This window comes from Ornithodoros turicata, chromosome 8, assembly GCF_037126465.1.
Source record: "Ornithodoros turicata isolate Travis chromosome 8, ASM3712646v1, whole genome shotgun sequence".
Taxonomy (NCBI): domain Eukaryota; kingdom Metazoa; phylum Arthropoda; class Arachnida; order Ixodida; family Argasidae; genus Ornithodoros; species Ornithodoros turicata.
In genome coordinates this window covers 24,782,813-24,809,092 of record NC_088208.1, presented here as the reverse complement: position 1 = coordinate 24,809,092, position 26,280 = coordinate 24,782,813, and the positions used below count along the sequence as shown (strand labels likewise).

At 47.0% G+C, this 26,280-nt stretch overlaps 2 protein-coding genes across 2 annotated transcripts; one reads left to right on the top strand and one right to left on the bottom strand.

Annotated features, from left to right (window-relative positions):
• Nucleotides 1-10,006: 10,006 nt before the first annotated feature.
• On the top strand, nucleotides 10,007-19,455 carry LOC135366753 (uncharacterized). Its single transcript, XM_064599621.1, has 13 exons — nucleotides 10,007-10,182; nucleotides 10,249-10,292; nucleotides 11,206-11,503; nucleotides 11,588-11,685; nucleotides 13,603-13,867; nucleotides 14,156-14,326; nucleotides 14,680-14,862; nucleotides 15,791-15,879; nucleotides 15,938-16,053; nucleotides 16,285-16,495; nucleotides 16,956-17,080; nucleotides 18,849-19,030; nucleotides 19,299-19,455. Exons 1-13 carry the CDS (start codon nucleotides 10,128-10,130, stop codon nucleotides 19,403-19,405), a joined length of 1,944 nt encoding a protein of 647 aa, XP_064455691.1. The 5' UTR covers nucleotides 10,007-10,127; the 3' UTR covers nucleotides 19,406-19,455.
• A 1,961-nt stretch (nucleotides 19,456-21,416) lies between these two features.
• Nucleotides 21,417-25,952, bottom strand: LOC135366088 (neprilysin-11-like). The gene is made up of 2 exons (XM_064598745.1): nucleotides 23,251-25,952; nucleotides 21,417-22,472 (listed from the first exon to the last, which is right to left on the bottom strand). Exons 1-2 carry the CDS (start codon nucleotides 25,909-25,911, stop codon nucleotides 21,447-21,449), a joined length of 3,687 nt encoding a protein of 1,228 aa, XP_064454815.1. The 5' UTR covers nucleotides 25,912-25,952; the 3' UTR covers nucleotides 21,417-21,446.
• Nucleotides 25,953-26,280: the final 328 nt, after the last annotated feature.

The window sequence follows — 26,280 nt, the reverse complement described above, 5'->3', positions numbered from 1 at the left end:
GGATGTCCACTTAAGCAAAACATGTTTGTACAAGTGTATGAAAGGAAATTATTTTTCAGTTAGTATAATAGGGGAACTTTACGGCAGCAAAGATGGAAAAGCGTCAGGAAAAAGAAATTGGTGCCTTCTTGTTACAAAGTTGTCCCTTTTCAAAGGAAAGGGTCAGTCAAATACCGATCCATTAGCTGTAACGCACCTGCTCCCGGTTTCACAGCTACCTGTAGGCTTTGTCGTGCACGCTTTTGTGGTATGCTTATGCACATTCCCAAAATACTGTGCTTGAATTAGAGCAAGCAGCGCTGCCAATTGGGATGTAATGCAATGTTCCGAGAATAACACACCCCCACAGTTAAGGCAGACCAGCATTAGAAAGCCAAGTCCTCGTTTTAAGTGCTACTTAATGCACAGTTTGCGTTTTTTTTTTTTTTTTTTTACCGTGAATATGTTTCGCATTGTTGCCACGCTCACTGACTTGAAAGATGATGACTAAACTCGCCCATCCCTCTTTCAACATCCGCAATGAATAGCTTCCACGCGACACCCTAGTAAGCCTACCATTGGTACCCCTGTCCTAGTTGAGCTATCGTTTTATTGCCTGTGGTGCTATGCCGGTGGCTAGATTGTTTCTTGGACAAATGCCTATGGCTTGCGACCGTCTACTCTGAGTCTTATCCGTTCATCATGTGATACATAGATGAGTGCTATCTACCGCGCTATGTCAGGGAAACCTCTTTCCCTTTCTCCGTTTTTTGGCACAACTTTGTGTTGCCCAGAATGTCCTCCCGACACATCTGTCCAGATCATTGACATGTATTAAATTCATTTCATTCATAAGCACCGACACACGGATATATGTGTGTGTGTATCATGTGTGTCATGTAAATTGTAAAGATATATTAATACTGAACTGTTGGTGCATGTGCAAGCATGGAAGTCTCTTTAAGGGTGTGTACCCCCCCCCCCCCCCCCCCAACTTATATACCATTTTGTGCCATATTTATTGTCCAGGAAAGTTCCGCAACGTGGTGCTCGTTCCCTTGTTGACTCAGTCATTTTTGTTCACACCTGCTGTAATGCATAAGGAAGCCTCACTTTGTAGGGAGGCAGGTAGGATGAACGTGGAATCAGTGGAAAAAAATTAGTACGTTCCCGGTGACAGGACTAGTTATTTGTTTTATATCTGTGTACAGGCAGATTTTTGCTCATGCATGGCAAACTTTTGCATGGCAGACAGTTTCCTTTCATTCAGACCCTAAACAAAGTTATAAAGTACATGTGTGCACACGACATCCGAGCAACTTGTAAGATATCACAGTGCCACTGTGTTTTCCCCAACACGAAATATGCAGTAGTGAAAAGTGTATGTTTCCACTTGAATTTTTTAAAGTTTAAAAGTATGCAAAATCTCTGAGGAATGCTTCACGCAAAGAAACAAAAAAAAAATTGGTGTGGCATAACTGAAGGATTGCAGAAAACATAAAAGTCAGGCGTTGAACCTGTCATCATCAAAATGCGTGTTAGCACAATTGCCACCTACTGTTGGTTGACTCTTATAGGAACAGGGCTATGTAATTGCAACATTGCACAAAATCTTGTACGATGTTCCCTAGTGTGAGCTGCTGTGTACGTGAACCGAGATGCGGGACCAAGTTTTGGCCTCAGTTCTGTGGGTACTATGGGGTACTACGGGGACGTCATTTGTTTTCCAGACAGGGTTTATTCATTCGTCATGCGCTCTTACATTCTGCATCGTGTTGCACTCTGTCAGAATGAACCTGCTTCCCCTCCCCTCCCCCCCGATACCAGGAGGCAGGAAAAGCTGTCCGGTTATGAATCAAATGCCCCAATCAAAACCTTCCTTCCCCCCATGAGTAGTGTAGCTGGGAACGACCTTATTGTACATAGGTGCGGCAACAAACGCTGTACTCTTTTAAAATTGATAGCCTATATATACTACACCACAACATACTTAGCACTTTTCCCTCTTTGTGTAGATAGTAGCGTGTTCCCCCTCTTCTCTGGCTTTTTAGTGAGTTTTCTTTTTGTTCTTCATCACACAAGCATGCACAGGGAAAACAAGGGTATGAATTAGCAAGATGAGGCGAGCTCCATGTGACCTTATATGGTGGTTGAACTTAGGGAGAAAAAAAAAAAAAAACAGCGAGGCCGTTCACTTTTTCTACAAACACGTGTCTATCCTCTTTCCTCAGTGTCTCCTGGATGTTAAAAGGCACAGTCCCCTTCCCCTTTTGCCCCCCCATCGTGCATCTACAGCAAAACAGAGAGACTACCCAGATGTCTCGCGCCAGTCAAAGTGGTCAGTTATTACAGGATATTGACAAATTAAAAACTTAGCAACGTCAACAGTGCCTTTTGAAATATGCAGCGTCCGTGTCATTACAATATGTGGTCTGGCCCATACTTGACAGAGCAGCGTACAGCTTGGCACGAGGGCAAAAAAAAAAAAAAAGAGAAAAATAACGGAGAAACCCAGCAAAAGCCCCGTCTGTATACTGTTTAGATGTGTTCACATGCGTGCACTTACTCGCTTCGTTTTTTTTTTTCGTGTTTTTTTATTTTTTAAATTGATACTTCATGTTGTTAGTGCCCCTTTAAAGAAAGACATCTTTTGAGAGGACATTGTTTTGTCATTCTGTATGTATCAGCACCAATATATTACTGATATATATATATACATATATATACACACACTTGTGTTTCTACTGTGTTTCGACGAGATGTGGATGCGTACGAGACGAGTACTATTTCTCCCGTGACTAGAGAGAGAGAGAGAGATACTTTTATCTTCTTTTGTGTCTCCCTTATCCACGACTGATGTGTTCTACGGTACAGCGTGCATCCGTGTGTGTGTGCAGTATCCGAGGTATTGGGAGGATGTACGCTAACGAGAGAGAGAGCAGACTGACGGACTCACCTTCGTGCCTCGATATGTGGACCCAAGTGCAAAAAGGTGGCGAGACAAATTGTAGGGCCGAGAGTTTGAATATATTATGTGTGTCCCCGCGAGTGTTCTGGTGGCTGTGTGTTTGTCTGTTACTCATGCTCTGAACACTGGAAGGATTGTAAAAAAATGAATTACTTTTCTCTTTTTTTTTTTTTTCGTGCCTAGAACAACTATTTTCAGTTCTCGTATTGTTTGTGCGCAAGTGTGGGCGGTGTTCGTGGAGTAGCAGTGGCGATGTCATCTTTTGCATCAGTATGTAGAGATACACCCATGAGGCCGCTTCTGAATGACCATTGGAAAAGTGGAAACTGTAGAGAAAGAACTCGCAAAACAAAGACTGTGGAAACACAACTTTGTACGTTGAGGATATGTTTAAAAAAATTACAGGGTCCGTCTCTCATTCCGCGAGGATAAATTTTTTGCACTGTAGTGCTATTTTGTTCTTGCCTCTCGACTCTTCTTCATTGTCACAGACACTTTAGCATAATTGTCCTTCTAGGCATATAGTTTGTTTTATATATATATATATGTATGTACGTATTTGTATATGTAGAGGGTTACTTTTCATGCTGAAGTGTACAGTCAAGCGAACACACAAATTCATGATTTATCCTTTAACCTTTATTTACTTTCTCTAGTCACAATTTTTGTCTCTAGTAGGGATTTTTACTGATGGACTGATTTCGATGCATTCTTTTACGGTGTTCTTGTACGTGAATGCTGAAAGGTCAACAGCCTTCCACTGTTCAGATCGTGGCAGTCTGCCAGCACACTAGTGGTGAATGTGAATGTGTGTACTAATGTTTCCAGAGGTACTTTTCTCTTCTAAAGTTTAATTATTACTGCAATTATTATGATTATTATTATTATTAAGATTACAATTATTGTCCTAGGGAAGAAGATGGTAAACAAAATGAATGTGATATCTTTTTTATATATATATATTGACTATATACATAAAACAAGAGTTTGCTGTAAGCAGTTTGTTGCCCAAGATTCAGCATGGCGCTGCTAGGATTCACCCTGCTTTTGGAAAATTTTCCTCTTTTTTTTTTTTTTTTTCGTCATCATGGGCTTCAATAACAAAAATGTTACTGAGGGCTTCTGCAGATGTCACTTTTTGAGTAGCTTTCTTTGCTTGCAGAGCTGTTTTGACTTCCCAACAGCTAAATTCCTCGCATTGCTTGACCCTATAGGGTAAGGCTACCGGCTTGATTTTGCAGGAAGCTATAATATCTTTCACACTTTCCGTTGACAAAATCCATACAAAGGGGATGCACTGAAAATTGTGCTAATTTCTGGAAAGAAAATTGTCTCTGCTATGTAACAGGCGAGGACGGGCGTTTAGCCCTTTCCTGTTTTTATCCCTCTTCGGAGACCAACAAAATCGAGCCTGTAGACTTGCTCCTTGCACACACATAGACAGACCAATAATCTCGCAAAGAAAAAAAAAAAAAAAAGAAGGTGTTGTAGGCCTAACATGGGGCACGAAGACTGTCTCCACCCTTTCCGACCTGCGCTTGCATTTTATCGTGTGTTTTTGGTCCAGTCTCTGTTTTTGAAGCCACATATGCTGTGCGCGTGCATACGACCCATTGACATCCCTTCCCATGTGCTAGCTTCGATGTAGTTTGCTTTGCTGATTTTTCTCATAGACGAAATAAAGTTACCTTTGTAATGGTCATGTGGCTTGACTCCATATTGCACTACTTTTCCTCTCTGGCGAGTGACACTCGGGCTGGGCTAGCATTTCTTTGCTTCTTTCTTTGCATCAACGGCACACTCTGCGCTCACGGGTTGACTCTGGCGTTGCTTGGTCTGGTGCACTCCTTAAACAGAGCTTCACCGCGCGACACATTCATGGCCCACCATCATCCCGAATGATATCGTTCTCTCTCTCCCCCCGATTTGCTGAAAATGAGAGGCATACGCCCTGCGTGTTCCAGACATGGCTGGCCTTCAGCATGTTGTGTGGTTAAGTGCTGTTAGGTTCCGTTTTCAGAGTGTGCAGTGAACAGCAAATGCTTTGGATGGAGATGGATGGAAGCGGCAAATATTTATTAGTAAGCTCTAGCAACGATTTTCAAAAATATTGCACATATTTCGGTGTCTCATGTCTCGAAAGTGTGTTTATACAAAAGATTTTTGCTAGCAACGACTCTTCTACACCAGCAGTGAAAAGTTACGCAGTAAGATAGTGGATGGGTGTAAGGTTACGAACGCAGACACAACTTACCTCCTCCTATTACACAGTCAGTATATATGTTTGGGATCATAAGTCTTGTGGTGACATTTTTTGAGCAGCTATATTGACCTGAATAATAAAATATTTCTTTCTAAATGCCCTTGCTGGTTGATTCACTGAATTACACCATCTCTGTGAGAAACCTATTATGATGCAAACGATAGCATGCAACTTACATGACAGGTTCTATGACATGCGAGGCTGATCAGCACAAGGGACATTTTCCTGCAGAACAGGTGACAGAAATCCATTTTTGCGTTCGACAACAGAGACGAGGAAGAAGAAAAAAACAGGCCTTGCTGTGACTTGTCCTGTGTGCGTTTTACCCATGTCTCTGCTGTTGCCTGCAAATATTAATAGAAATGATCAAATTTTTGCTGAATTAGTGGCTGACATGTTAAAGACCACTCAGTGATTCAAAAGGTGATATGGATTCAAAACAGGGTGATGTAAAGCAGATTTGGTAACTGCAGTATTCCACACGGTGGGCTTATAAATAAGCCCTGCATTGTGGTTGACCATGAGCCTGCATTTGTCGAAGCACAGTCCACGTCCTCTGTATCATGCCGCCCCCTTCCTGTTCTCCATACTGGCTTTAACCAGCAACATTTTGGGAGCTGGTAGTAAGTAAGTCACGTAGTGTCATGCGCAAGTGGTGTCCCAGTGGACACCACATATCCCTGAGACATCCCAGAAATGTCGCAAACGTCACAGACGTCTCGTACGTCACACGGATGTTGCACGGATGTTGACGTTATAGCTCGTACATCCCTGCGACATCCCCTGGACATGGAGCACAAGGTATGTCACAATAAGAAGAATGACTCAATTTTAAGGAAATGGGTTGAATAAATTTGACTCAGTTGATTTTTTGAATGATTCTGTGTAGATGATGATTCTGTCCCCTTTGGAGCCCTACCTTTGGAGCCCTACCTTTGATAGTGCATTTAAGAGAGGGAAAACGAGGAGAACTCCTTCTTCGTGTAAACTTCCTGTAGTTCCCGTAGTTCCCGTCCCTAAATATTTTTCTGTTACGTTACTGGCTACAGGATCCCTGGTCCTCTGGCTCTACAAGCTGCTTCAGAGATGTGGCTCTTTTTGGGGTCACTCTCTCATGTGCACATCATGTGCGTATGCCAATGTGCAAAGGGTCCTATAGTCATCGGAGGGTTTGGTGTGTATTCCTGGAGGAAGGGATGTATTTCATCATAGGAAGCACAAGGCCATCCTGGGAGGTGGCTATATGTGCTACCACAGTTGTTGGTAAGGCAGGTTGTCTATGTGCATAAGAGAGAGACCAGCATGGTACTCCATATGGGTTCATAGAAGAAACCACATGCACTTAGGCTTGAGCTGCTCTCCTCTTATCCGGGAGAGGGTTCAATGAGGTCGCTCCACAGGCAATATAGGAGAGAGGGAAACTGGCGAGTTGCGCCGGCAGCCCGACCTACTTGCATACCGTACTGCTAGCTAGCATCCTTGGCCGGGAACTGGCCACGTACAACCTTGAGGTCATTGTGCTAGCACACTATCCATTTCATGGAGTATTAAAAACTGGTGCTTCCCCCGTCTTAGAAACTATCTCCCCAGAGAACGCCGAATCCCTTCATTATTCTTGTTCTTCGACGGCTGCTCACAGTCCACGGCAGTGGCGGATCCATGGGGGCCATTTGATCGAAACGGCAGCGGTCGTTTGATCTATTAATTGATCCACCTCGAGCGGTCCTGGAGCGTTGAAGATGAAAAAAAAAGGAAAGAAAACAACAAAAAGAAAGCTTCAGTTCCCGTTATCCTAAGGAACATTTAACTGTGTGTATTCCTCTTGCCCGTAAACACATTCCTTATGCAAACCCTCTTTTTAGCATCTAAGCAGCGGTCCAAGGGCCTGAGTTGTTCACCCTAGCCCGTTCTACAACCGAATAGATTTTTCCGCTCTGACACATATAGTGGCTAAACATGCCATACATGTTAATTCCCCAACCCTTTGTCAAATAATAACTGATGGCTTTCGCGCACATATATGGCTATTCCATTTCATGAGAAGGGTGCCCAGAAGAAGCGCAGACTATCGGCTTCTCCCAAGCAGAAGACACTCATTGCCTGCTCCGTATGCTCGAGTCAAAAGTTACAGAAAAAGAGGAGCGGACGGCACAGTGCATGTAGCTTTGAACTCCCTTCGAACAAACGTCTTTCGATCAAACGGCGTTCGATCAAACGCCTTGCATTAAACGGCGTTCGACCAAATGGGCGGACACCTCCATGGTTGTCGGTTCCGGGGCATTTGATCGAACGCCGTTTGGTTGAAAGCCCTTTAATCGAACGCCGTTTGATCAATTCTATTTATTGGTTCACCTGGAGGGTTGAAGATGAAAAAAGAAGAAAACAACAACAGAAAGCTTCAGTTCTAAATGCCATTATCCTATGGAACATTTAACTGTGTGTAATCCGCTTGCCTGTAAACACATCCCTCATGCTAACCCACTTTTTAGCATCCAAAAAGGGGTCCAAGGACCTGGGTTGTTCACCTTAGCCCTTTTGACAACCTGATAGATTTTTCCGCTGACGCATAGTGACTAACATGCCATACATGTCAATCCCCCAACCCTTTGTCAAATAATAATTGATGTCAAATATTAAACATTTTTGGCAAATAAATAAATAATATAAAATGAAAACCTATGTCTCCCAATTTCAACAAATCGGGAGAGCGAATGATAACACTGTGTGTGTGTGGCTGTGATGTGTTTCATCAGCTATCCTCAATTACGACCCTGTATTTTTGGCCGCCCAGGTAGAAGATCCAGCCAATGGGTAGGAAAGCCTAGGAGAGTAATAGATGTCTCGAAGAATACTATGCACGAGAGCATAGGAAGCACAATATGGGATCTTCAGGATACAGCCGTCGCTCGCTCGTCCCAGTTCGTTCGTCCCACTCATGAAGTAAACATACCCAAAGAGGGGGCGGTGGTAGTGCAAATGAAAGAGCTGGCCGTTGTCGGCCTCACAGAGGTGGGCAACGTCACGACTAACGCTCTGGGCCGACTTCTAAGAGAACAGTGCCGACATATGTCTGACAGCGTCTGAGGAAAACACAGGAAAAGCCCCATACAGCACAGCCGGCACTGGGATTCGAACCCGGGTACCTCCCAGTCTCGACGTGATATGGCCAGCACGCAAAAAACTGAGCCTCGAGAGTTGGCAACCCCAAAGAGAGTTATCAACAACAGACTCCACGACATAGCACGAGGACTGTCGGCTGCTGTGTCCGTCCGTCAGTGGCAGAGAGAGCGCGTGGGAGAAGAAGGCATGGAAAGGGCACGGAAAAAGTAGAAAGGAAGAGCAGATATGTGCGCTAGCTGTGCCACCAGATGCGCCGCCAGCAGGAGTTTGCACAGCGGCGTCGGAGGGGAGTTTTTTTCAAGCACATAAAACAAGTTGGTGTTACCAGCGTGACTGCACCGGGCACGACTGCACCGGGCACGACAGCGACAGGAAGTGCGTCGAGCTCAATAAGTAATAATGCAAATAAATAAAAACATTAAAATGATTTCAATAAAATATTAGTAGCATTTTAAAAAGATTTTCGCAGGCAATTTGCTGCCAGCAATGACCCTATATAAGACTATTGCGGTGGAATGCATTTGACACCAAGACGAAGTAATAAGTGCAATTCAAAGTTACCGTTCCCTCTTTTTTTTCTTTTCTTTAATTTCTCTTCTTTTTCTTTTGTAGCTGACTACCATAGCAGTATAGGTAGCGTATAACTCACTTTATAACTCGCTCGTAGCACATGGCAACAGCTCAGCAAATATAAATGCCGCTGACCCCATAATTTTCATACAATTACAATTTTGAATATAATTTTGTGATAGGTTATGTGGAACAGCTTGTACATGCAAAAGACTGAAAGCGTTATCAAATCCGAGATAGTGCTCCGGGAAGATACGAAAATGAAGTAATGTGTCGAGCCCGTTTCTCTCTGTTTTCCCCTTCTCAGGTAATTCCTTTGTGGGCAAGCGATAAGCTCTTTCCTTATTGCTTGCTGAAACACTCTCATCTCTCACGGAGGCGCGCCCGGAGTGTTTTGTTTTATTCCGCGTTAGCACCGCGAAGCAACTGTGGCTATGAACGGCGTGCAGGCGTGGACAGACGGAGAGAAGACAGCAAAAAGGAGTGGGGACTAGGGGGTTTTGTATGCGTCCTGGGCCAACTTCAAGAGGAACTGTGCCGACATTCGTCCGGTAAGTCTGCTAGAAAGCCCAGGGAAAACTCAGACAGCACAGCCGGTGGTAGGATTCGAACCCACCACCTCGCAGTCTTCAGCACGACCTAGGCTACCACCAACGAGCGCGGACGATCCTGGTACAGTCCTGGATGTCCCTCGCGAAAGACACGAAACTGACCTACCGGAGCACGGCACACAGGAACACCTACGAAGCCAACGTTTCGCGCTTTCAATTATGTGATGCGTGGAAGATGGTAACGACATCGCAGCATTTATATTCACGTCTCGAACGGAAATGTGCACATCAGCAAGCACATGGCACATCATCGCCAATCGTCACGGAGAGACAGACCGTATACCTGAAGAATTATATACTGCCGTGCCACGAAATTGCTTGCGGCGTCTGCCTTGTGGTGCGTCTGCACGGGTACGTGCTAGCAGGGCAGCTACTGAGCTATCGGACTGCCACAACAAGACAACGCTGACTCTGGAGACAGGCTTTATCAGTGACATAATCCTCAGGTAGTTGTATTTTACGATGCGCGTCACGATAGGGTATCTCTGTCACGCAGACTCTGACAGGTAGTTCGTATTCGGGTCTTGGGAATGACGGATATATCATAATGTTCTCTCGGTAGCTGCGTTGCACGTTAGTTGTGAAACGGAGCCTCACGCTGAATCGTCGCCGCAGGATGGGGGTCCTATTGGTGTTGGCTTGTTGTGTGGCTTCCGTTGTGGGCAATGCAGGTAAGTTTTGTTAAACTGTGGGCAAAGTTCAGGTTACTTTATTATGCCATGTAATATCTCGTCTAGATGTATCCGGAACTGTGTCTTATCCAACGCCGACTGACGTCACGGTAAGACATGTGGATGACCTCCCGTGCTTCGTCACAATAAGTAGGAATAATATGTATATATTCTCATATGTCGATTACTTTATGGCGTTTACCGTGGCTTCACATGAGCGACGTCTGTACGGAATATTTTATAGTGCAAGATAGCCAATAAACATCTTACGGGGCGCAAACACCGCCGCGTCTTATTCAGTATTCGCTCGGCGCAGGAATATCAGGAGTGAAGTGGCGCACGTATAGCAGGCGACACCAACGGCCTTGCCTGCTACGAAATATATTGTGGCTGAGCCGCAGGATATTCCCCATGGTTAAAAGAGCACGAAAAGACGTGACGTTCAATCCTCACGCTCGCGTAGCAGCAGAAAGCTATGACGTTTCGCACACCATCCGCTGGAATATGTTCTGGGGGAACGTCCTCGTGTGAACACACGGGTAATATGCTTTATACCGAGTGATTTATTGCAGAAGACGGGAGCGACCTCACTTAGAAGGGCACTAAAGCGCAGTAGTTTCTCGTCGCGAAATGAAAGATGGTGTTACCTTGACAGCAATATAAAAGGAACGAGATTCATCCGTTGTGTCGTTCGTGATTTAGGAGCGAAAGAACCCGTAATTTACGCACTTTCCTTCTCGCTCTCCTTCACAAGAAGGCCGACAACACGAAGCGGGTGCGTATTGGTCTCCACATACGGTTTGTCCAATCATCGCGGGAGTTCGTTTGAGGGGACCAATCCGAGGGCTCACGAGCGACGCAACCGACCAATCCCGTTCTATTTATGTTGGTGTCAAGGTAACGGCATCGTTCATTCCGTGAGGAGAAATTTTTACATTCCGGTGCCCGTCTGGTGACACAAAGTCTTTTGAGACTGTCTTTCAACGTTCATTAATTCATTCACTCGCTGTGTGAATTCATCAGGTGACGTTCCCACTGACCATCAGGGGTTCTTCACCCGCGGACCGAATATTCATGAACATAAGGAAGGACCTAATAAACTTGGAGAAGGGTGACATCGTTTCCATCTGGACGAACCCGGTATCTGTTGCCAACCATACGTTCCTGGCAGACGTTGCTGAACACACAGCAGACGCAACAATATACTCAGCAGACAACATCACAGATGCCGATATTCGGAGCAGCTCATCAGCACTAACTGTATCATTCGAAGGGTGCGGGAATTCAACATTCTCGCTGCCGTATCGCATACTGACAGCAGGTAACACATGGGCTAGCTTTGTCTTAAATGCTGTTGAAGAAAGACAGACGGGAGTTGTTACTAATCCATGCATCATGTACGCAGGGCATCTGAAGGAAAGCTCCTTGTGCGGAAATTCTGCCGGATGTTCCTACCGAGAGGTCTCAGGCGTGCTTATGTTCCCTTTTGTTCCGATAGATCAGGTGAGATGGAGCATGCGGCCCTAGTTTCCTGTACCTTTGAGAGCAAGCGTTACCGCTGTCATGTTTAGTTATAATCCTATAAATGTCATCGTACCAGGATTGTGCAGCTCTCTGCAACGTTAACTACACAATGTCGGCGCACGAACGAACGGATCACTATATCAGAGGGTGTAAAGGAGACTTACGACCGTATTCTTAAACGGTCCTCGACTCCAGTGTCCTCTACTTGTGTCCTCTACCATCTGAAGGAAAGCTCATTGTGCGGAAATTCCGCCGGATGTTCGTACAGAGAGGTCTCAGGCGTGCTTATGTTTCCTTATGTCCCGATAGATAAGATGAGATGGAGCATGCGGCCCTAGTCTCCGTACCTTTGAGAGCAAGCGTTACCGCTGTCATGTTTAGTTATAATCCTGTAAATGTCGTCGTACTAGCTCTCTGCAACGTTAACTTCGTAATGTCGGCGCACGAACGAACGAATCACTATATAAGAGGATGTAAAAGAGATTATACGGCCGTATTCTTAAACGGTCCTCGACTCCAGTGTCCTCCACTCGAGGGAAACATCGACGCTACCGCGTAGTTGACAATGGTGTTTGGGCTGGTTGGTACGACACAACTGGAAGAAAACAGCGCAAGAAGACGAGGACAGAGGGACACGATACAAGCTGCGACGAGCAACTACAGGTTTACTGAGTTGAAAACATTTAAATACACGAGGTAGAACCAGATCATGACATGTGCCTTTTAAGAAATTCAACTTCTTTATCACAGAGGCTGACGGATCCCTCTATCCTCGTCTTCTTGCGCTGTTTTCTTCCAGCTATATCGTAGTTCTCGGCGAAAACGAGTAGGGTTTAGGGTTTCCTCCGTTCGTGGGGCGTTTAGTCGAAGCACAGCCCGAGGTCGAGGGCCGTTGTCGATGAACGTTTAAGAATTCGACCCCAAGTATGTCTCAGAAATTTCAAGAAGAAAAGCGGCGCGTGACTGTGCTGCGTGATATACACCACAGCAGTTTGCCCCTGCACAGGGGAGAGGCTAGAGTTTGGAGAAACCACGTGACAAAGTGTCTGTCCACTCGCAAGGCAGCAATGAGGTGGTGTTCGTAGACCACGTGAAAAAACTATGTGCGCCTCACCTTGAAATGTTGCGAATGGGGTCGCTCCACGGGCATAGGGGGAGAGAGGGAAACTGGGGATCTGCACAGACAGCTGACCTACTTGCATATAGCGTATTGGGCCAGAGACCGAGCACCGATGCTAACCTGAACGAAGAAGTGCATGACCAAGGGCAAATCTTGAATATGAGTGGTTGTGTGGCCTGTGAGTGGAGAGCAGGATATACTTATGGAATCTTTTCAACTTATAAATTTGTACGAGACACTGATAGAGAATGCTTCACATGTATAGGGCCTGACTTTTTCGGGTTTATTGTTCAGCAACAGGGGGGTAAATGTCGGGTTATATTTTGCTTCAATAATTCGGATGTAACCGGGTTGGAAATGAACCTGATTCAACCCAATTATGGTTGAATCGCATCGAATCAGGTGTAATACACGCGACACGCCAGTAGATGTAGAGTACCAACATTTAGACCATGCACTTGAGAGGCAGGAGGGTCTCTGTTTTGACAGTTTGTTGAGCATATTTATGCATTTACAACACAGTTTCCATAGTTCTGTGTGTGCCTTTGGATCCACTCTAGTCCAGCACTTTTCGGAGAAATGTAGGGTTAAACACTGTTTTTGCCGGTTTGAATCGCGGTTAAATATCGGGTGTAACGGGGTATAACCATAAAAAGTCAGGCCCTATTTATACGAGACCGTCCTATGCGCAGGAAAGTGGCTTGGTTTGCACGCGGTTTTTGGTTTAGTTCAACTTGCGCTTCGTAAATTCCCCTTTGCTTTTTCTACTTTTTCAGACATTCACCCACATTATAGAAAGTAATGCAAGCGATGTCGTCTTCATGCATTTGGATCCAGACGCCATTAAACTGTATTCTGAGGACCAGTTGGTGATATTCAATCACCAAAATTGCATAGGCGATGCAATTCTTCGACTATCACATGACGAACCTCTGGAAGGACCATTGACGCTTTCGAGCCATGGGTCGGGATTTTGTGCCACGTACACTGGGTCGAACAACTCTTCTTACTTCTATATCAGTTTCAAGACGATTGCAATGAGTAAGTGCGATCGTTACGTTCATATCTACATACTTTTAATTGTATTTATTGCATATCGCAAGGTTCCTGAATTTTCATCTACTCCGAGGTCCGTAGTCTGTCGTTTTCCCTAGATTTTTGACAAACGCTTTCAGACAGGGACCTCCGGCCGCCAAGCAGATTGCGGGCTAGGTATAATCATACAGCAGCAGCACCGAAGTATTTTGGCAGGAGTGGTTTTTATAGATGAGACATGTGATGTGCATGGTTATCATGTAGGCTGAAACTCACGTTCCCCTGCAAATGCAGGATTCGTACACGTCAAACGCCTGGAAGACATAAGCCAAGACTACCGTAGGAGCACCATGGTGATCTGGCTACTGGAAAACGTCAGGAATATGACGGACTCATTTCTCAACTTTGTCGTCCGAAGGCTTGAAATTGATCAAAGCCAAGGAGAGTTCTTCGCCATAGGAGCAGGTGAGGCCATGCCTTCGAGTCAGACCCTTTTTCCCGAATGGCAAGCGTACAACCACGGTCCCTTGAAAGCTATCAAGGGACCGTGGTACAACGCTAAATTAGGAGCACGGTGTACCCGTAATAACTAGATACTGGCAACATTATTCGCGCGCCGCGCGAAACTGCCGATGGGGAACCGTTCGAGACGAACTGGAGATTACCGACAAGTGTGTCGCATGCAGTACATAGTCATGCGCGTACATATGAATGTGACGGTGGTCCCCCCCAGCGACACCGTGAATGTGAATAGATTCTATGTGGCTTATTCTTTCGTTCGCAGATTAGTGGACGAATTTAACGTGGCCTATTTGCAGGAAATCGCTCTCAAGTTTTGCGAGGCTCACCAGCAATGCTGATTAGCAACAGTATACTTCCACCGAGAAGCCTTTCATTCCAAGTAACTGGCCCTAACGCGTACGTCATGTTATACATTGGTGACAGGCCGGGACATGTAGAACCGAGCACGAACGTAGTCTACCTGGAATGGGAACAGAAAGGTAAGCGTCCTGTGTCTCCCCCTTGTACTGCCTTGTACCTTCTTGTACAATGCTGGACAAAAGTTTACGGAACACGCTCCGGCGCATTCCTTCCTCGGTGTGACACGCTAGCAGCGAATGGTACTGTACGTACTTGCAAGCAGGTGACTGGGTTACCTAGGCACATGTCTGTAAGTCCGTACGGTCCAATTCGCTGCTAGTTTGTCACTCTGAGGAAGGAATGCGCCGGAGCGTGTTCCGTAAACTTTTGTCCAGCACTGTACTGGCCACTTGTACTTGAGGGGCAAAAAACTCAGAGGAAGGTCATGCCTATGTGGTGCAGTAGCATCCCTGGTCGGAAATCATCGGGGTCCAGGTTCGAGTCCCAGCGTAGGCACGTTCGCTATTTCCTGAATTATTGCAATGCCTTGAAGCCAGGACTTGTTCAGGATAAGTTCATTACGATCAGCAGGCATGTAATTTATTCTACAGATATGTGGTATGGCACCCCTGTGGGTGACAACATAACGTGTAAATACCACGCATGTGCACATGTCTAATACCCCTGTCACACGGTCTCCCAATCTTCAATGATCATTGAAACAAACGGCCATTGAGCATGCGCGTAGCGCCACCAAGCATGTCACGTGTCAATGGGACAATTCAATGTCAGGGAGCATTGAATCCAATGCTCTTTGAGAAGTTGACACATTGCACGACTGATGGCGCTACACGCAAGTCCAATGGCCATTGGCTTCAACGATCATTGGAGAGACTCGGATACCGTGTGACAGGGATATAAGCCAATGGCTGAGTATATCGTACGGCTTCTATACAGGCCGCCTGTACATGCCAGAGACAGTAAACTATACGACACGGCGTTGTCCAAATACAATGCAGTTTTCATGAGCCATTTGCGTGCTGTAACATGCACGCATCTTTTCTACAGCACTGGCCACCAGCGGATCTTCGACTCCTCGTACGCCATTTCAACTGACATCAGTCTGGCAAGAAGCCATGCTTATATGCGCTGACGTGGTCAGTTTTAGCTACCCGCAAACATATGCGAAGGATGACTTCTCGTGCACGTTTACAGAAACTGAAGAATGCGTCGACTTGGCGTGACTCGAAACAAATGATCCGCCAGAAATACGCGCACGCTGCAAACCTGTACTTGAAAGAAAAGACACACACAGTTGACAGGATGATATCGTAAGTACGCATCTTGATCTTTGTCACTTTTGATGAATTCGGTCGCTATTTTACTGAAGTGTCTTGTTTTCACTAATCACTCGATATGAAATAAATATCCAGTGAATATGACATCTTTGCAGTTACAGTTCTTGAGCATGTAGCGCCATTACAGGTACAGGTCTTAGAACATCACCATTGATGTGCGTGTCCTGTTGTGGTCACGTTCGAACTTCGCTCCATTTTTGTCAGGGCGGATCAAGTGATGTTGCCGGACGAGAATCCGATTCTGAGCCAGCACGGGTGGGGAGTCCGGGTTTCACTTCTGCTCTCTGTGTCCCGTGCACACGAGTCAGACATGGCGTTCTTCAAACACGACGAATTATATGCCATCTACGACCGTATGAGCAACGAAGATGGACGGTCGAGGATAACGGACGACAGAGATGACAATGACGTTTGGGTAAGCATTGTTTAAAGCGCCACTGCGAACTAAAATAACAATATTTATTTTATTTCGTGTTATAACTCCCTGTTGTTTTGCGATTCCCCCTGAAATTTCCGAGATTGCAAAATATTGCCCAATTGCAGTTCAGCTACCAATGCATATACCCATAGACATGTACCCATAAGCATATACCTCCGCCCCAGAGGTCGATTCTTGGGGAAGCTACTGCAAGGAAGGGTTGATGAGATGGTCAAGATGGATGCCATCGTGCACGACCATAGCCTCCTATATAAGAAGCTATGGCACGACTGTCGTGCTCGACGGAGGGCCCTCATGCTAACGGGAGAGGACATATGATGTACACCTTGAATAATCCAGTTCCAATGCGAAAAGATCACGTTTTGCCCCCTGGTTCTAGAGCATATTGCCATAGGCACCATGTATCTGGTTCCCGCTCCTCTCATATCTTCCACAGCTGTCAAGACACTGCCGAGAGCCTGCCGTCACATTCTGGTGGTTTGTATACGCCGCATTTTGCCTGGGCGTCTCCCTGGTTGTCTTTCTTGCCATGTGGAAGTGGAAAGCAGGATCCTACCCTTCGTAAGTCGTAAAGGAGTCATACAGTTTTGTACGCCCATTTATTGAGCCTCGCATTCAAAGCCAACGAAGATGAATTCTATGGCGCTCGGTTGACTTCAAAGGCAGGAGATCGCGATGCAGCTTGATCTGCGGTGAGCACCGTTGATGCTGCACCGCCGTTACGACAAATTTCTTCCCTTCTTTTTATTTCTTTTGGGATACATCTTTTATTTTCATTGTAGATACTTTTTGACTTTGCGTCGTAGGTTTGACCAAATGTCCCGTTTTAGAGCGCTATGGTATGGGTTGGACCAACACACCTGTCACATCACAAACACTGGTTCTTGTTAGTTTTCGGTACAGTCAAATTAACCCGTCCTGCTCATCCGTTACGCTAGTGCTGATTGGTTGCGTATAACGCTCTTCACTGACGTCACTCGTCCATGCGATAACCGTGACGTTGCCCGCCTAAACGTGGACGATTACAGCAAGCAGTTCCATCATCACCCCACCACCACCATCTCCACCTCCTCTTCCTCCTCCTCCTCTAGAGGGCACTCTCCAAAAGGCGCAACCTAGTGTGCCTGAACACTAGCTTCACCCTCTGTCGGGTGTTACGCCCACGACCATCTCTATAAGATGGTGCTGCTGCCAAGTTTATGTGTACGATGTACGGCACTTAGTGCGCGAGTTTCACAGTTTTACATGCCACCTACGCTTCGGAGCACACCCTATTTCTGAGTATTTAGTTTCAGAACACTTTGCTCTACATAAACAGAGAACCTGCGACAATACACAAACATGTACGCACGAAGAATTGACCACAAGGACCACTCATATTGCACACAGCTGAGCTACAACAGGCGCTTTGCTGGGTCCCGCAAGTGGCGCCCCTGGCGGGCGCTCCGCGCGTAAATACGGCACTTCCGCTCCTGAGGCGCGGACGGAAGTCCCATAGGCGAAAGGGCGAGTGTTAATGGTCGTGGTTACACCTTGCAGGAGTGCAGGAGCGAACGCCGCCATTGCGACACTATTGGTCGTCATGCCTGGAATCACGAATGGCGCAACCGAGTCCCGTTCCTTTTGTGTTAGCGTCAAAGTAACGACATCTCTCACTCCGCAAGGAGTCATTTTTCGCCTTAGTGCACCTTTAACACTCCAGCGCGGACCGCGCTGCAGTAATTAGTTGGTTTTGATTTACATGTTTTTGTCGCGGCTGGTCGCGGCGAAGCGCAAAAGGACGTAATTCATTGGTGTAATTCATTGATGTAAGGACGTAATTCATTGGTGGGTAAGAGAGTGAAAGAGCGTCCTTTTGCGCTTCACCGCGACCAACCGCGACAAAATGTGTAAACCGAAACCAACTAATTACTGCAACAAACGACCCCTTCGGTGGCAGATTTTTCACTAAAAGGTGTCCACTGAAGGTCCCAAAAAGGAGTAGTACCCATTTTAATGCCGACAGTGCCCTACTTTAGAAGTTTTGTTTTTTTACGAAACTCATTTGAATTTTTCTGAAATAATGAGCGCCTCCCACTCATTCACACGGTGCGCAGCTTGTAGGCGGTATCGGATAGATATTTGTAACAAAAGAAAGTTCTTCGATTAGTGCACCCGTTCGCGAATTATTTAGCGTATACACGTATATTTTTGCTATGTCGTAGGGTAACAGAGTTCGGGAAGAACTGTCTAACCCGTTTGCGTTTGTCACGATGAGTCGTTTGGGTCAGTTCGGTAGCTGATTCCTATTCGTCTTTTTTTTTTTTTTTTTTTTTCCACACCCGCACAGAAGAGGCAACTCTAAGAAAGACTCCAAGGCTAAAGAACAGACGCAAGAGTTGGTAATGCCCGACACTTTTCACGTGAATCCAGCCTTTATCCCGGATGAAGAAGCGGACGCTCCTGACTTTCGGCCCACAAGCCTGCAGCATTTCTATGAAGATTCCGAACGGCACATTGAGATACAAAAAGGTGCGCAGACGAAATGTAGGAAAGCATAAAAAAACAAAAAACTAAGAAGGTTTGTGGAAGCTTCCAGTAAATACGACGCCTTCAGCACTTCAGAAAAGCTGAATGAGTGGCAGCGGATGAAAAATGTCATAAAAAACCATTCTCTTCCGTCATTGAAATGGCGGGGAAAGCCTCGATTGAAGTTAACAGAATGGGGAAAAAATTGTTGTCTATGCCTTTACACTGCAACTTTCCTACTATTGTCCAAAGAAAAAACAATTTTTTTCAGATGGAACACTATCATCAGGGCGAAGGGAGAATAGGCTTTTTTTCCCTCGACACAATGCTGAGTCTCGAATTGTCAACGAAGAACCGGTACAGTCTGTGCCAACGTAAGATTACCGTGCGAGCTCTGTATATTCATAAAGTAAAGTGCTATAACAGTACCTGTTGGTGTACAATTATTTTCAACCATGTGTTTGTGATTAATTTGCTGGTGCCATGCATGGCACTGACTGTGTTCATGACATTGCGTCTTCTGGTTCGAACGCGACTTAAAAGCTGCAACCTTTTTTAACACCTTATTCAGTTGCCCTGTCGGTTAGGTTCAGGGGCGGCGCAACGTCTTGAATTCAGAGGTACCCCCTATCCCAACCGGCGCCCTCTTCCATCGCCCACCGCCACCACCAGTTCGTGCATGGGTCCCAAAAATTCGAGGCAGCTCATGGCACACATGAGCATCCTCGAATCCGTGAACACTTTCAGGTCATGTCGTGGCAATTTGAACCATTCAGGAAAAGGGGTTTACTGCATTTTATTCGCATAGCGGCACCTGAGATAACACTTTGGCGCCTCACCTCCATGGGAATTTTGCACCCCCTTCACAAATTCAGAGGGTCTAGAGTAACCCCTGTAAACCCCCCCCCCCTCCCGCCGCCGCCGCTGGTAAGGTTCACAGCATGGTTCTTGCTGGTCAGCACCATTATTCGCATAATTAACGCACGCGCAACACGAGAGAACAACGTAACGCAACATTTAACTTTATTTGAATGATGATGAATGGGAAGTTTCATCGCCATCGGCGATACTCTACCCCAATAGACTTCTCCCTGTTTGTAAACAAATGACGTCATAGTGTTCGACAGCGCCACCAATTTGGTAGAGTTGAACTACGCTCGAAGCTAAGTGCGAACAAGGTCGCGCCCGAAAGCCACAGTCTTGAGGGAATTACGATGGTCCCTGACAGGGACGCGACCTTCGGTCCCACGTTTCTTTCAATAGGAGGCAGCGAACAAGTGCCCATTCGTGGAACCCAGCCCTCCACTTCCGACTTGTTTCGGTTTCAGTCTGTCTACCAACGTCATGATGACGTTTCTCGAGTAGAGGTCTATTGCTGTCGGTAATGGTGGCGAAATGGGATAAGGAGTCCCCTCACAGCGAGGACGGAAATCCTACGGTGTCCAAAAAGTTTAGAAGTGCTTTTAGAGCGGAGCGTTGGTGGGCTGGATTTGGGTATAGACCAAGCAATTTTGACATATAGTGAGAGGGCGAGGGTTCAGCTGATTTAGAGACACTGAATGTGTGGATCTGAAAGGTTGATAGTGCGGGCAATGAAGAAGGATGTGCTCTGGATCTTCCAGGTCACCGCAGTGGTGACATCTTAGGGTTCTGGTTTTGGGGACGTATAGTCTCGAATGCATGGGAATTGGGAATACTATAATGGTTGTCACATTGTACATTCTCTATTGACAATATACGGTGTGTTTCAGTTAAATCCCAGGGCTAAATAATTCGCGAACGGGTGCACCAATCGAGTAACATTCATTATTTATTGACTCATTATTTCAATAAAAATTCAAATGAGTGTCTTCTTGAAGATGAGCGCCCCCCCCCCCCCCCCAAAAGGACGCTCTTCCAATCCCTTATCCACCAATGAATTACGTCCTTTTGCGCTTCGCCGCGACCAGCCGTGATAAAAATACGTAAATCAAAACAAATTAATTACTGCAACAAATGACCCACTTCGGTGGCAGATTTTTCTCTAAAAGGTGTCCACTGAAGGTCCCAAAAGTGGTAGTACCCATGTTGACGCCGACGGCACTCTGCTTTAGAAGTCTTTTTTTCACGAAATTCGTTTGAATTTTCATTTAAATAATTAGCGCCTCCCACTCATTCACACGGTGCGAATCTTGTAGGTTCTTCGATTGGTGCACCCGTTCGCGAATTATTTAGCCCGGGGATTCAACTGAAACACCCCGTGTAAAAGCTAACATTGTACTCTCATAACTAGCGCACTTCCTCTATATATGACGCGACGTCTGGCACACATTTCACAAATTCATTTTGGTGTGAATTTTGTGGAACGCACTGATGTCAGAAGAAAGCAAGAAAGAAATATATATATATCTACGTATCAATACATTATTTATTGCACACTTCAACAGCCATCGGTCGAAAGACCCACGTGGTGCGGCGATCGAGAGTGCGTGCAATTAAAGGAGTCCCTGAATTCTGGCAGCCACATCAGAGCCGCGTCTACCTGCTGCAGTTCCCCAACTATCCCCCCCTGCAACACAATTTTCGCGAAGTGCGCGTTCCTCGCCACGGTACAGAGTGTCCTCGCCACGGCCACGAAGAAGAGCTGTTCTGGGCTGAAGTCTTCCAGCCCTCCCAACGTCTCGTCATCATCGGCGTCGTCTTGCGAAGCCTCGAAGGCCACCCTCGCAGCCAAGACCAGAAGGTCGAGGTCCTTACGGGGCAGTTTCGAAGCGTACCTGGCGATTCTGCTCTCGAGGCAAGCACGACGCGAAGGTATGGAGGTCTTTGCGACCAGGCGACCCCAGTAGGTGTCGCTACGATTAGAGAGCAAGCCCTGTAGTACATCGTACGCGACGAGAAATCCTAAACCGCCGAAATTGAGGGCGCTCGTCGCGTCGTCGTCGTAGTAAGGCGGACGAAGCATTCCAGAAGGTACGATGAAAGAGTTTCTTCGAACGTCGTATAGCGGTCGCACGGACCTTCGCCCGGACAGCACGTCGCTGGGAAAAATGTATCGCTCTCTTCCGTAGAAGCGGAACGTGAAATTGGCGTCGAAATTGTTTCGAAAAGTAACCGTCGAAGCACTTAGATGCGCTTCGAGATAAGAGTTGGACACCTCCACTGGTTCATATGCGGCGTCCAAGTGGGCGTCGTTCATAAGGGTGGGAGGATAGCCAAACATGGTGGTCATCTTGGCCCTGAGGCTAGTGTACGTGGTGTGCGTCTCGCCGTCGAACCAGCGGTCTTTGTAGACCTGGCGGTCCAAGCTGCGTACAAGGCGGGACAGGAGACGGTAGCCTCGGTAGCTGGCGGCTTTCTTCGTGTTCTCAGATAACAGCAGGCGGGCCATCGCAAAAGGCATAACCTCGTTGGTTTCTTTCAAGCATTGCTTCCATGTGGTCGAGAACTCGGAACCCATGGTTGCCTGCAGTAAAAGATCACACTTAGCCGTGCACTCTAATCAATCACTCGTTACAGACTGCGTTACAAAATGGTTTGTTATTGTGTTCTCTGAGGCATTTTTGCCATGCACAAAGAACGGCCGCAAACAATTGTGGTTATATCGAACAGACGTATCCTTATATTTATATCGATGCGTTCCGTCACGTTTTACAACAGTAACAGTTGCATAGAAAATAGGACCCGGGATTTCCGAAACGGAAGGTCACACTTAGCCAACGAAGCTTTCGGCTCCCAAAGGCAACCCTTTTCCTGTTCTTACAAAAACAAAATTAAGGTGTTGGATCTATACAGTTCGTCAAAAATTTGCTTGCTCCTTTAAAGTGGTAGGAATAAGTCGGGGTTGTTGGTAGATACGCTTGGTGATGAAGGGCAGCAACAGACAAAGAGAGGGGTTAGAACACAAAATCGACGCGACGACTGCCACCCACTATGGGACGATCGCCTCACTCCCACGCCCCGGATCCGCCATTGTTATACGGTCGCATATCAAACACAAAAAAGGACGAAAGATCCCAGCACTCTATTGCGGTACATCCGGCGCAAAAGAAAGCCATTTCTGCTCCCCTCCCCGAGTGCTCCGATTGGCTAGATGGAAAGCGTTTGCGGATCAACGCTCGAGAGCTGCAGCGCGTAGCGGTTCTCGAAGAGCAGCTGGAAACGCTCCGCGTCTCCGCGGACGCGGCGCCGCCTCAAGAAACGCATGTGTGAATCCACTCTAAGTACGCACACAAAATGTTTACCTGGAACTGTTGGTGTAGCGTAGCTATACTGGTCGTTGTGAACGGCAAAAGCCGGAGTGCGACGCGCCATCCAAAATACAGGGTAGCCGCCACACGTTTCTCACTCATGACTTTGACGACGTTGACGAAGAAATCCCATGACTGAAATATCATTCTCCTCCCCTGCTTGTAGTGCGGAACCGCCGTCGAGATGAACCGTGCCATATCGAAGAGGGAAGTAGTATGTTCGACGATTTCATCTTCGTAGGGACTCTCGTGGCAGTGTGCCAGAATCAAGCGTGCCAAGAGAGTCTCAAATGTTACGATTTCTGTCGTTATATTCTGGACGCTTGCACTTGTGACCACGCTCAGCATGCTCACGATGTAGGCGCGGTAGAGATCAACATCCTTGGTGCCTTCCGTGAAACTCTTGGCGGGCAGTCCCAGTTCAGGGCATTCAACAGTCATGACGTCGACGTCGTTCCCATCTGACGTGGAGGTCAGGCGAAAGAAGACGTCTGAGCCTGTATCCCGTACGAACAGCGCCACGCCACCTAGGACACCGTCAGCACGTTGAGGCCAACCTTCTAGCCCGTACCGCCGCATTCTCTTCCAGAAATCTGCCAAGCCACGTCTATCCCGTTCCTCTTCGTCGATGCAGAGCAGGTACAACCGTTGGAGCTTATCCAAGCCCGTCTTCGAAGACGACTGGTGATGGGATAGCAGCGCCCTTCGGGCGTCAGTATTGATGTTCTCCAGGACAAGCAAATCGGACCCAAGTGCTGTTCTGCGGTACTGGGCAGGATTGGAGTGTACCCACGGTTTGCAGACAACGTCATAGATGCTGTCGCAAGGTCGGGCGGTCAAGTTGAGGGCATAAAATAAGTTGGTCCCTGCAGCTCGGCATGGAAGAGTACGGCATATGGGACGTTCTTGTATACCTTCTGTGGGGATGGTTCGATTGCGCTGTTCTTTAATGGACGCTAAGAGTCCGTGATGCATGAGTACAACGAGGAAGAATGCCGCAAAGAGGTTCGCCATGAAGAGCCTCATCGGGATGGTTCTGAGCTTTCGTGACACTATGCTATGCCTTTCTCCCTCGCCGCAATTGACGTAGGCGGAATTAGGATCTTTCCATGTTTGTTTTGGCTCCATCCAGGTTTCTGACTTCTTCGGTTCTTCCACAGTTTGCCTATCGGGTTTGACAGCAAGGGGCTGCTCAACCCGGCCAACTTTGTAGTGAAAGCCGGTGGACGGAGCTACGACCGGCACACCGGCTTCAGAGTTTAACAGCACCGTTTTGTTTTCTGCTTTCATGTTCTCATTGTCCGGTTCCTTTCTCTTTTTGTTCAGTCCTGTTCCCGGTTGCGGCTTAGCGTGGAAAGTACCAGACTCCGATGGCAAAATGTCCAGACCTTTCTGACGGAGAGCCACCAGCCCTGGCATTGTGGTGGTACCAGATCCTTCTACGGGGAGCACACTGTGCTGAAATCCAGTGGAGGGTACCATGACCAACGCGTTATCTTCAGGCTTCAACGGTAGAGATTCTGTCGACGGTACCTTGCTCTGAGGTAATCCATCATCCTGGCCTCGGAAGCTGGCGGTGATCCCAAAAGCCATTGTCGAGCGTCTCGCGGGAATAATGTTCTCCTTGGTAGAGTCAGCATTGGACACAGCGTGCGAGATGTCTTCGTGGCTCATCAGCACGGATTCCAGCTGCGGAATCTTAATACTGAGGACACTTTTGCTGCGCGGTAGCGATCCACCACCCTTCTCATCGTTGTAAATTGTATCGTCAGGGACCTTTATTATCGATCGATTTTCTTTGTCGGAATCAACATTGATGGTAATAGGCGATTTATCTTCGTGGAACGTCGGCACCGATTCCTTATCTGGCTCCTCAACCCTTGGAAGGTTTTCGTTGGTGGGAGGCGAACTGCTATTGTCTTCGATGTCGCTTGTATCGTCAAATACTTTTATGGTCGGACGTCTCCCCGTGGGGAATATTAATCCGCTAGTGGTGTCAACGTTCGCAGCTACCAGAGAACTGTCTTCGTGATCCACCAGCACAGATTTCTTAGGAGGCTGGTTCTTGCCGGAAGGTAAGTTCTCAGTTTCCTCCCATACCACCGTGGTATCACACTCGACCGCCCCCGTGTGTGTACCCAGGGGGATACTTGTATCGTTCGGCGGGAAACTGCTGATTTCTTCGACAGCCTCACATACATCGCACTTTTCCTGCTCAGGGCGAACTTGATCCAAAGCTTTTGGAACGAAGCCCTGCGGAGTCTTCACGAAGGTGTCATCCGTATAGTCCGAGATGCTCTCTTCGTCCGACGAGACGTACGTGTCCATCTCGGCGCTGGGGCTGCTCATGCACGAAAACACAGCGGGGGCCAAAGTTTTGCGACCAGGGCGCATCCCGTCGTGAGCCGCTGCCTCCGATTCCGGTGCGGAGGCTTCAACGGTGAGTGCGCCCGACTTGAGCCACTTGCCCTCACTGTATTCGAAGGGTGGCGCTTCCCCTAACGGCGTCGTAAATTCTTCGGTTTGTTCCCACTGTCTTCGAAAGCATTCCTCAGAGCTCTCAGACTGAACCGACCTGAGCTGAGAGATGTCGTCGTGTGCCTCCGCCTTGTCGGCCTTGTCGGCTGCGGGCTTTGTGCTCTGTGCGTGCATCATGGCAGAGAATGGCAGAGAGTTCTGGACGGCTATGTTCGGCACTGAAAGCCGGCGCGCGACTGGGAGGGCGTGGAGCATGAAAGGTGAAAGTCTTTTTCTTCCACAGCGGGTAGCTTGAATAATTAGCAAATACGATCGAACCTCGTTAATGTGACACCCGTTAATACGACATCCCCGCTTTATAACAATTTTTCTCGGGAACCGTTCCCTCCCAATGGCCTCCGCAGTTAATTCTTTTTCGTTAATTAATGTGGGATCTCGTTAATGTGACATTTCGTTTAAATGACAATGACCTGTATTTTCAGCACAACTAAGTGCGAACACGTGTATTTTACCCTAGGCTGTTGATCACTGAACCTTCCGGGTAAC